Genomic DNA, 11,803 nt, shown 5'->3' with positions numbered 1-11,803 from the left:
CAGCTACCAAGGCCTCCACCAGACTGAGTCCAGTACAGCTAGATGGTGCCCAGCTACCACCACTGACTGCTCTGACCGGGATCACAACAGAGGGTTCTGGACACAGCTGGAGAAGGATGTAGAACAAAATTCTAACTCACAAAAAAAAGACCAGATTTACTGGCCTGACAGAGACTGGAGAAATCCCGAGAGTATGGCCCCTGGACACCCTTTAGCTCAGTAATGAAGTCACTCCTGAGGTTCACCCTTCAGCCAAAGATTAGAAAGGCCTATAAAACAAAATGAGACTAAAGGGGCACATCAGCCCAGGGACAAGGACTAGAAGAAGGCTGGAGGCGACAGGAAAGCTGGTAACAGGGAACTCAAGGTCGAGAAGGGAGAGTGTTGACATGTCATGGGGTTGTTAACCAATGTCATAAAACAATATATGTACTAACTGTTTCATAAGAAACTAGTTTGTTCTGTAAACCTTCATCTAAAGTACAGTAACAAAAAGAACAGTGATTCTCAACTCAGCTGATTTTGCCCCCTCCCCCCAGGAAGGGTTGCCAGATAAAATACGAATGCCCAGTTAAGTTTGAATTTTAGATAAACAACAAATAACATTTTTGTATACGCATGTCCTAAACATCACAAAGGACACAGTATACTAAAAAAGGAGTAGCTGTTTATCTGAAATTCAAATTTAACTGGGCATCCTGTATTTTTATTTGCTAAATCTAGTAACCTTACCCCACAGGGCACATAATCTAAAAAAACCAAACTCGTTGCTGTTGAGTCCATTCCAACTTATAGCGACCCTATAGGACAGAGTAGAATTGCCCCATAGGATTTCCAAGGATCAGCTGGTGGATTTGAACTGCCGACTTTTTGGTTAGCAGCGGAGCTCTTAACCACTGTGCTACCAGGGCTCCAGAGGGCATATGGCAACGTCTAAGGACATTTGGAGGAGGGTGCTACTGGCATCTAGTGGGTAGAGGCCAGGGATGCTGCTAAATCCAAATATCAATAGTTGTGAGGTTGAGAAACTCTGCTGTAAATATTATGGTGAATAAAAATACTTTATTAGAGCAAGAGGTCTTGTCCTTGCTGTAGATTGGCGGCTCTCAACTGGGGTGATTTTGCCCCCCAGGGGACACTTGCAATATCTGGAGTTTTTTTTTTATTGTGCTTCAAATGAAAGTTTACAATTCAAGTTAGTGTCTCATACAAAAATTTATACATACATTGTTATGTGACCCTAGTTGCTCTGCCTATACTGTGACAGCATACTCCTCCTTTCCACCCCAGATTTCCCGTCTCCATTCAACCAGCTCCCAACCCTCTCTGCCTTCCCATCTCACCTCTGGACTGAAGTTGCCCATTTAGTCTCTTGTATCTACTTGAGCTAAGAGGCACACTCCTCATGAGTATCACTTTATGTCCCAAAGTCCAGTCCAATCCCTGTCTGAAGAGTTGGACTGTGAAATTGTTTTAGTTCTGGGCTGATAGAGAATACAGGGGCCATGTTTTCTGGGGTCCCTCCAGTCTCAGACAGACCTTTAAGTTTGGTCTTCTTACTAGAATTAGAGTTCTGCACCCCGCCTTTCTCCTGCTCCATCAGGGACTCTCTGTTGTGTTCCCTGTCAGGGCGGTCATTGGTGGTAGCCGAGCACCATCTAGCTATTCTGGTCTCAGGCTGATGAAGTATCTGCTTTATGTGGCCCTTTCTGTCTCTTGGGCTAATGCTTTCCTTGTGTCTTTGGTGTTCTTCATTCTCTGGAGATATTTCTGTTTGTCATTATTTGGTTAAAGCAGCCACTTCTTTATTTTTCAAGGATCCACTTTACCTGTTGGTATGCTACTGGTATCTATTGGGTAGGGACCAGGGATGCTGCTAAACATCCCACAATGCACAGGACAGCCCCCAACAACAAAGAATGATCTGGTCCAAAATGACAATAGTTCCAAGGTTGAGAAACTTTGGCATATGGAAACCCTGGCATAAGGAAACCTGCAATAATTTTAAAAAAGCATCCCCAGTCCCATAATGAAGTTGAGCCAAGAGCAGCAAATCAAGTTCAACTGCCCTTAAACAAAGCTGCTCAGGTTCTAGAAGAAGGGAGAGCCAGAGTTTCAGAGAAGGCGCAAGCTCCCACTCCCCAGCCCTTTACTCCAGGTCCCAAGGTTAACTTCATACACTAACTCACCTTTCTTTGAGCCGCCAGCCCCACATCCTCAGAGAGGAACCTCTGACACTTCCATCCTACCACGAGCATAGAGGTCAGAGTCCCTAAGGTACTTCTGAGAACCGAGTCCAAATGCGTGAGAGGCGTGTCAAGATTGTGCTCTCATAAGCAATAATTCAGTCATATCCCTTACCAAGGGGTTCACACCAGAAAACTTGTTTTTCCATATGCTTTGGATTCCGTATCAAGATACCTTCTCAAGAGAGTTGGAAGAGCAGTATTTTTCATGCTAGTTTTCAAGTTGCAGTAAAATATTAACGTTGCAGGAGTGACCCAGTTGGCTCAAGTTGCAGGGCTGTCTGACTTTCCCCCCAGCCTCCCTGCCACGTGGCAGCCTCATCCAAGTTCACGGTTAGCCATTAATGGCCACAGGCCCTAGCCCTCAACTGATGTCTTTCATAAAAAATGCTACTTCCAAGAAACTAACGAGTCACCTCTGAGTTAGGGCCAGGCGATGGGGTATTCCTGGGTTTGCCATTATGTGCAATCAGCATTTTTCAATCCCCCTTTTGAGACAGTTAGGATCCTTGAGGGAGATGGGAGGGGAGAGGCAATGGAGAAAGGGATTTCCAGTGTCCAGCTCTTCCCACAGAAGGAGTCTTTCAGAGGTGACAGCAGCCACTTCTTTATTTTTCAAGGCTCCGCTTTGCCTGTTGGCATGCTGAATTCTTGTCTTACGTGGAATTTGGTTGTTTTCTTCTCTGTATATCTTCCTTGGAGTCCCGGGGTGGTGCAAACAGTTAACACGCTCGGCTGCTAGCTGAAAGGTTGGCGGTTCGAGTCCACCCAGAGGCGCCTCAGAAGAAAGGCCTGGCCATCTACTGCTGCAGAAATCAGCCATTGAAAACCCTATGGAGCACAGTTCTACTCTGACACACATGGGGTCGCTATGAGTTGGGGTCAACTCCACAGCAACTTTTTTTTTTTTTCATATATCTTCCTTCGGGGAGTTAAGATATTAGGCCTCTGAGTGACCACATGTCCCAGGACAAAATCATCTACCACGTTCCCTTTAACGTTCGATTTTCTATACTGTATGGTTTTTGACTGGACTAGCAAAGTTATTCATTCTTAATGTTAAGATTTTGTGTTAGAAAACACTGAAAAGCACAGAGAAGAACGTCACCCTCAATCCGACCACCTGGAGAGAACCATCCTCAGCACTGAGAACACATCCTCCCAGGCTTTTCCTTTCTATGTGTTTTTATTTTTTATAATTTTAGGATCAAGCCGTATACATAGTTTTGCAACCTTCTTTCTGCACTTAATAATAGCCTGTACACATCTTTACCTGGGATTTGACAGGGAGAAGCTTTATTTGGAAAGAAAAGGGGGAAAGGCACTCTTCCAATAGGGGGAGAGGTCTACTGTAATAGAGAGAACAGGCCGACCATAGATTAGCAAGCATATCAAGGGTTTGGGGAAAAGCATTTTTCTTTTATAGAGGCTGAGAGTAAACAGGAACCCCCGTGTCATAGTGGTTAAGAGCTATGGCTGCTAACCAAAAGGTTGGCAGTTCAGATCCCCCAGGCCCTCTTTGGAAACTCTATGGGGCAGTTCTACTCTGTCCTTAGGGTCGCTGTTGAGTCGGAATCGACTCTGACAGCAGCGGGTTTGGTTTTGGAGAGTAAACAAAGCTAGAAAAAACCCAGGTGTGGGGAAGTGGGATGAGAGGGTGACATCATTGGATAGTAAATCAGAGACTGTCTTGTGCTGAGGCCAGTCTGTTCTCCGGGAGGGGCCCTGAATGCGGGGTTGTGTGTTGGCTCAAGCTGAGGGTGGGCCGAAGTTCAGAGACTTGGAGGAAGGAGAGAAGCTTCATCAAAGTTTGGTTGACAAGCACTTTGTTTCTGATTGATCAGTGGGAACAAGCAATTCAGTTACTCATTTATGAGGCAAGGAATGGGGATTTGGAGGGTCTGGGTCTGGCCTTGTCCTAGGTAGACAAGGAGACATCATGAGTCTCATCTAAGTCATATGGGAAGGATGGTCATTTGCAATATGCCGTTTTCCTGAACTCAAAGGGTAGGAGGATTTCTTTAACCGTCACTGTTTTCCAGTATCACAGAGTTCAGGTAAAATTCAACATTATCAGAATAATAAAGTCCTACAACCTCACTGTTAGTAGCTGCCTGGCAGAGGTAGGGCTCCTCTCAAAGGGTGTGTTGTTTTTGGGTGCCGTCGAGACTATTCTGATTCATAGTGACCCTACAAGACAGAGTAGAACTGCCCAACAGGTTTTCACAAACCCTTTATGGGAGCAGATCACCAGGTTTTTTTTCCCCTGGGGCAGCTGGTGGGTTCAAACCACTGACTTTTTGTTGGCGGCTGAGCATTTAACCACTGTACCACCAGGGCTCCTTCTTAAAGGGTGTCAACAAGGGCCATTCAGTGGGTGCAGGGCCCATCCAAGAGAATCACACTTGAAGGGAGACTGTGCTGTAGGCAGCTATCGTTAAAGGCAGGCAGAAATATGTACATGGTTTGGCCCTAACTTTTAATCGAAGTGTGATATACACAGAAATGTGCGTGTCAGAAAAAGTACAACTGAATGAATTTTCACAAAGTAAACACCCATGTAACCATACCCCAGATCACAAAACAGAAAGTTAGACCCCTAGAAGACTCCTCACACTCTCTTCCAGTCACTCAGGCCCCTCCCCTCACCATTATTGTGTGTAGCTCACTGCTATATAGCATTCCATTGCATGAATAGACAAGTCATTTGCCCATCCTTCTCATGGGAGACATTTGGATTGTTTCCAGTTTGGAATGATTATGAATAGTGCTGCTATGATCATTACAGTGTGTGTCTTTTGGTGTGCATATAGCCACATTTCTGCTGGGTATGTACCCAGGAGTGGAATTGGTAGGTCATGGGTATGTATATATCTAGCTTCAGTAGATTCTGCCAAACAGTTTTCCAAAGTGGTTGCACCAATTTACAATTCCTCCAACAGTATATAATTCCATTTGCTCCATCTGTCTTCATTTCCTAGGGCTGCAAAATACCACAAAATACCATAAAGTCAGTGGTTTTAAACAACAGAAATTTATTCTCTCACAGTTCCAGAGGCTAGGTGTCTAAATTTAGGGTGTCAGCAGGGCCACGCTGTCTCTGAAGGCTCTAGGGGCAATCCTTCCTTGTCTTTTCCAGCTCTGGTAGCCCCAGGAGTTTCTTGGCATTCCCTGGCTTGTAGATGCATCATCACATGGCTGTTTTCCTGGGAGTGTGTCTCTGTGTCTGTTCTCCTCTTCTGTAAGGAAAGCGCTCAGATTGGATTAAGACTCACCCTACTCCAGTGTCTTAGTCATCTAGTGCTGCTATAACAGAAATACCACAAGTGGAGAGCTTTAACAAACAGAAGTTTATTCTCTCACAGTCTAGGAGGCTAGAAGTTCGAATTCAGGGTCCCAGCTCCAGAGAAAGGCTTTCTCACTCTGTCGGTTCTGGGGAAAGGTCCTCGTCATCAATCTTCCCCTGGTCTAGGAGCTTCTCAGCGCAGGGACCCCGGGTCCAAAGGATGCACTGCAGTCCTGAAGCTTCTTTCTTGGTGGTATGAGGTCCCCCTATCTCTCTGCTCACTTCTCTCTTTTCTATCTCAAAAGAGATTGACTCAAGACACAATCTAGTAGATGGAGTCCTGCCTCATTAACATAACTGCCTCTAATCCTGCCTCATTAACATCATAGAGGTAGGTTTTACAACACATAGGAAAATCACATCAGATGACAAAATGGTGGACAATCACACAGTACTGGGAATCATGGCCTAGCCAAGTTGACACAAATTTTTGGGGGACACAATTCAATCCATAACATCCAGTATGACCTCATGCTAACTGAGAACATCTTCAAAGACCGTATTTCCAAACAAGGTCATGTTCACAGGTACTGGGGTTAGGACTTCAACATACCTTTTTGAGGACACCATTCAGTCCATAATGACATCCTCACAAACCCTTCAAAATGGAATCTTAATGATGGTCAGGAAGAGGACCTCACAGGTGGGATCCAGGGAAGCCAGCCCAGTTGTCCTTTGCAATACTGAGGTTCAGTATTCCATATCCACATGTTCCCGATTCAGTTCACTTTTCTCTGTTTTCTAACTGACCCCTGCAGATGTGAATGAGTGTGGCTTCAGCCCTCGGCCCTGCCCACACAGATGTGTGAACACCCACGGCAGCTACAAGTGTTTCTGCCTCAGTGGCTACATGCTGATGCCAGATGCTACATGTGCGAGTAAGTAACAGCCAGGCTGGTCTCAGGCAACGTTGGCAGTTTGGCATTGGCCATTTGATATTTCGGGGAAAGTTGACTTGGGTGCTTTAAAAAAAAAAAATCTCTAATATTGCCTCAGGCTAAAACATCTTTGGGCACTTTTTAAAATACACATACCGTGAACATTACCATTTTAATTGTGCAATCCTATGACATGTAAGTACATTGGCAATGTTGTGCAGCCTTCACCACTATCTAGTTCCAGAACATTTTCATCACTCCAAAAGGAAACCCCCATATCCATTAAGCAATCACTCTCCATTCCCCCCTCACCCCAGCCCCTAGAAACCACTAATCTGCTTTCTATCTCTATAGATTTGCTATTCCAGGCACTTACTTTTTAAATAAAGAGACTAAATGGAGGGGACGGGAGTATATATACCTATGAAATCAGAGATGTGTTGGGTTTCCTCGTGAAAACCATCATGTTGAACAAACTAAGCATATTGTTTTAGGGAGGTGATAAATCTCATGCAGGGACATCAATTCTTCCCACCGACTACCTTTCTCACGCCCCCTGCCCCACTCCCAAAGACTGGTGACTCTTGTCAGAGATACTCACATTCCTGAAAAGAAAAGCCCTTCTGTGATCAAGAAAACCCATGTCCTGTGGGAGGGTGAGAGTCTCTATCCATTCATTTGTTGAGGGGGAAGGCTTTTCAGGTTTTATGTTGCAGCTGAAAGGCAACCCCACACTCCTACCTCCCCTTGTCCCCTCCTCCCTCCCATCTCTCTTTTCTCTACACAGCAAAAAAAAAAAAAAAACCCAGTTGCCATCAGTCAACTCCGACTCATGGAAACCCCATATATGTGTCAAAGTAGAACCGCAGAACCAGGTTTGGGTGATTTTTCAGAAGTAAATGGCCAGGCCTTTCTTCTGAGGTGCCTCTGGGTGGACTTGAACCTCCAACCTTTTGGTTAGCAGCGGAGCACGAGGGTATTAACCCACCCAGGGTCTCCCCTTTGCCCAACACTCCCTAACGAGCCCAAAGAGCCCGTGCCTTTTGCCACTTGACCAGCTTCCTCTGGTGGCAAGTGCGAGGACTTTAGCCCACCCCAGGCTTTCCAGCGGTTATAAAATCTTGGCGAGTTAGTGCACGGCTCACCGCTCCACTGGCTCCTCCTCGTTCTGTCCCTCCTTGGCCAAGGGCCCCAACACCACCGGTTATCCAGATCCTCCATTAGCAAGCAAGCTTAAGAGATAAAGCAGGCACTCACAGGGTCTTTTGAAAAAAACATTATTATAAATTAAACAGAAACCCACATGGAACAAATACATAACTTAATGAATTCTTAGAAGGCGAGCATCCTTGTAACCACAACCAAATAGAACTTTGCCAGAACCTTCCCCCTCCCCTCAAAGGGAACCAATATCTAGGCTTTTATAGTAATCACTTACAATTTTCAAAAAAGATATATGCTAATGGATGTCTCTGAAACATTCCATGAAAGCCTCATCGGCGCCAAAAAAGATATCGTCCCCCAAATGGAAAGATAAAATTAGGTTAATTTTGAAGATTTGTTTTAAAAGAAGAAAACTAAGGAGAAGAAGGAATAACCTAGAAATATAACCATCAGTAGGTGTTTGTTATATTACCTTGACTTGGGTCTCTACCCCTGTACCCTCTTTGTCTATTTGCTTGTGCCTCCCTGTTTAGAGCTCAAAGAGTCCCGCTAGCCCTGGACCGCTCCACTGGAGGCTGGTTTTATTCCACCTGGCTCCTTGCAATCTCTTTTGTCCAGCTGAGTGATTGGCATGTTATGCAGGGGGTGGATGGAGGGAGTATATGCATCATGCTCCCCTGGTGTGGACATCGGGCTGGAATCATTTGAGCTGTTTAGTGCCTGTGCACTTCTGATCCACACATGCTGGACCCTTGCTAAGGAAATGCATTTCTGTGAGCTATTAGGATATGTTCAGCAAGTGACCAAAAGAACCCAACTAAGTTATTAAAAAAAAAAAGAAAGAAAGAAAGAAAAGCTGGAGGCAGAGAGTTCCAGAGTAGCTCATCAAGGACTCAACCTCTGCCATCCTCAAGGTATTAGTTTTATTCTCATGCTTGTGGCCTCATGGTCACAATATGGCTGCCCCCATTCCACATATCACACCTATATTCAAGGTAGGCAAGACTAAGGGGAAAGAGGTGATGCCAGTAAACACCTCTTTCATGCTTGTCCCTTTTAGCATGAAGCAAAATATTTTTTTCCAGAAGCTCCACTCCCCTAAGCAGACTTATCTTTATATCTCTCTGGCGACAACTGGGTCACATGACTACCCTTTGCCACAAGGGAGGCTAAGAAGAAGACAAGTATCTGGCTTTCCAGCCTCAGTGGTGGGAAGTGGAAGAGAAAAGGGGGTCCAGAATGGCTTTCAGGCAGCCAATCAGTTGTATCTGCCCCATGTTTTAATACAGGCAGCTAAAGACCAAGTCTCATCACTCCGGTGACTCTTTGGAGAGCTCTCTAGAATGGATGCTTTACCCTAATTACCCATGTTGATAATCTACATTAGAGGTTGCATTTCAACCTAGAGAGGCCATTCAGGTGACATAAAGGAGTGACTGGAGCACGTGCACGAGGAGAGAGAGCTGCAGGCTTCCGTAACCGAGGGGTGTGTGCCCTACCGAAAGGTGGTCCAGTTCAATGCACTGGCCAACAAAATGAACCACAGGCAAGATTCAGACTACGGCCTCCATTTGGGACTTAGACAATGAAGCTTATCCTACAATGCAGTCCCATCTGTCACATTTAATGTCCTAGCGTTTGGAGATAGCTCCTCGGGAAGCACTTTCTAGCAGCTCTGGAGGAAAAGGCTAATGCTTGCCTACTTTTTCAGACTCTAGGACATGTGCCATGACGAGCTGCCAATACGGCTGTGAAGACACAGAGGGAGGGCCGCGGTGCCTGTGTCCGTCCTCAGGACTCCGCCTGGCCCCCAATGGAAGAGTCTGCACAGGTAGAACAGCAGGAATCGCCTCAGTGTCTACTGCCCCTACCCTGGCTTCCCTTTGCTGAATTCTTTTTCATTCATCACAGTCTGCTTGTTGTTATGTCCATTTCTGAGATGACATTTTTAGCCACACAATCTCTAGACACACTCTGGGGTGCCAGAAACAACGCTATTATCTTAGTTTGGATTGCCTAATGCCTTAGTGAAAAAAAGATAAAGGTAATTTTATTTTAGTATATGTACCCTGAACATTTTACTTCAGTTACCATCTGTCTTAGTTACCTGGTCCCTGGGTGGCGCAAACAGTTTGTGCTCGACCACTAATCGAAAGATCAGCAGTTCAAACCTACCCAGTGGTGCCATGGAAGAAAGACCTGGTGACCTGCTTCTGTAAAGATTACAGCCAAGAAAACCCTACGGAACAGTTCTATTCTGTAACACGTGGGGTCGTCATGAGGCAGAATTGACTAGACGGTAACAGCTTTGGGTTTTTGTTTGTTTGTTTAGTTACCTAGTGCTGCTGTAACAGAAAACACCACAAATGGGTGGCTTTAAAGAACAGGAATTTATCTTCTCACAGTTCTGGAGTCTAGACGTCCCAGTGAGGGTCTTGGGCATGTCAGTTCCTTCTGTGGGCCTCTCTACTGGTTTCTGGCGTTTGCCAATAATCCTTGGCATTCCTTTGCTTGTAGATGATCCTCACATATCATCTGTCTTCCCCTGTGTGTGTCTCTGACTATTCTGCTCTTTTCGTAAGACACCGTTCAAAAGTGATTAGGTTTAGGACTCATCTAACTCTGGTAAGACATTATTAACATAACAGAAGAAACCCCCCTTTGCCAAACAGAGTCACATTTGTGGGTATAGGGGTTGGGACTTCAGCATAACTTTTGGGGGGACAGAATTCAATCCATAACACCATTCCAACAGAGACTCCACCATTTTTATTTTTGTCATTCAGTGAATAAGATCCTAAGGGCCACTGGGCTTTATTCTGGGTTTCTAATATTTGCCTGGGGAGAAAAAGTATTCCCTAACTTTTTTAAATATAAGATTATTGAAAATAGTATCTACCTTCCACATTGTTTAAGTTAACAAGTAACAAATGTCTCATTGTCTTTTAAGCATGCTCCAAATTATATGCACTGTTACGTAATTAATTCTTCTTGGAGAAAATGAGCAGATTAAATCCATATGAAAGAAACAGATAAAACCTTTATTTATATCTTTGCACTTAGTCAAATCGATAGCTTAGAACTTTGGCCTCTTGCTTCTCCTTGTCTTATTCTGTGCCTTAGTTTTAGGTCTTGTAGAAGCTGACTCTGAGACAAGCCTTCAAGAGCAAGTAGTTTATTTGGAAGGTGAGCCCAGAAAAACTGGTTGATAAGTAGGGAAGTGGCCCAGGGAAGGGAAGCAACCTGCACAGGGAGAGCTCAGTGAGCAAGTTAGGGTGAACCGTGGGCGCCTCTGGGAGACTCTGGGAAGAGGGCACTGAGTATTATCTACCAACTCTTACCCTTCATTGATGAGAATTAACTCCCCAGCACTCCCAGAATGGCCTAGGTGGGGGTCGGAGCAGAGAGCTGCAGATGCAGCAAACAGCCTTCGGCAAACATCGTGTGCCAAAGGGCTATGTGCGCAGCACCCACAGGGCACGCACAGTGACTGGTACAACACTTCATTCGCTTTGTGCCTTGGTTCCTTTGTGGATGTGGATTATGCTCAACCACCAAATTGTATTTAGTAATAGTACTTAATTATATTGCACAAAATATACAAAAAATTAGAACAAATGAGCAAAGAACGTTAACGTTGTTGTTGTCGTTAGGTGCCATTAACAGACGCATGAGCAAAAGCTTGCAATCACTAGCCATTGTTGTTGTTAGGTGCCATCAAGTCGTTTCCGACTCATAGGGACCCCATGCACAACAGAACGAAACTGCCCAGTCCTGCGCCATCCTCACAATCGGTGCTATGTTTGAGCCCATTGTTGCAGCCACTGTGTCAATCCATCTTGTTGAGGGTCTTTCTCTTTTTCAGTGACCCTCTACTTTATAAGCATGATGTCCTTCTCCAGGGACTGATCCCTCCGAATAACGTGTCCAAAGTACGTGAGACGAAGTCTCACCATCCTTGCTTCTAAGGAGCACTCTGGCTATACTTCTTCCAAGACAGATTTGTTCATTTTTCTGGCAGCCCATAGTATATTCAATATTATTCACCAACACCATAATTCAAGCCATCAATTCTTCTTTGGTCTTCCTTATTCATTGTCCATCTTTCACATGCCTATGAGGCAATTGAAAATACCATGGCTTGGGTCAGGCTCACCTTAGTCCTCAAG

General features: G+C 45.0%; 1 protein-coding gene across 1 annotated transcript in view; it reads left to right on the top strand.

The window, feature by feature from the left end:
• The window catches only part of EGFL6 (EGF like domain multiple 6), a 92,249-nt gene that overhangs the window by 38,725 nt on the left and 41,721 nt on the right, over positions 1–11,803 (top strand). The window contains 2 exon segments of the mRNA XM_004386366.1: positions 6,351–6,470; positions 9,346–9,465. Coding sequence (XP_004386423.1) covers positions 6,351–6,470; positions 9,346–9,465 — 240 coding nt within the window.

Source organism: Trichechus manatus, unplaced genomic scaffold, assembly GCF_000243295.1.
Source record: "Trichechus manatus latirostris isolate Lorelei unplaced genomic scaffold, TriManLat1.0 scaffold00162, whole genome shotgun sequence".
Lineage (NCBI taxonomy): Eukaryota > Metazoa > Chordata > Mammalia > Sirenia > Trichechidae > Trichechus > Trichechus manatus.
The sequence above is the reverse complement of the archived record's forward strand: the minus strand, read 5'-3'. Positions and strand labels throughout refer to the sequence as shown.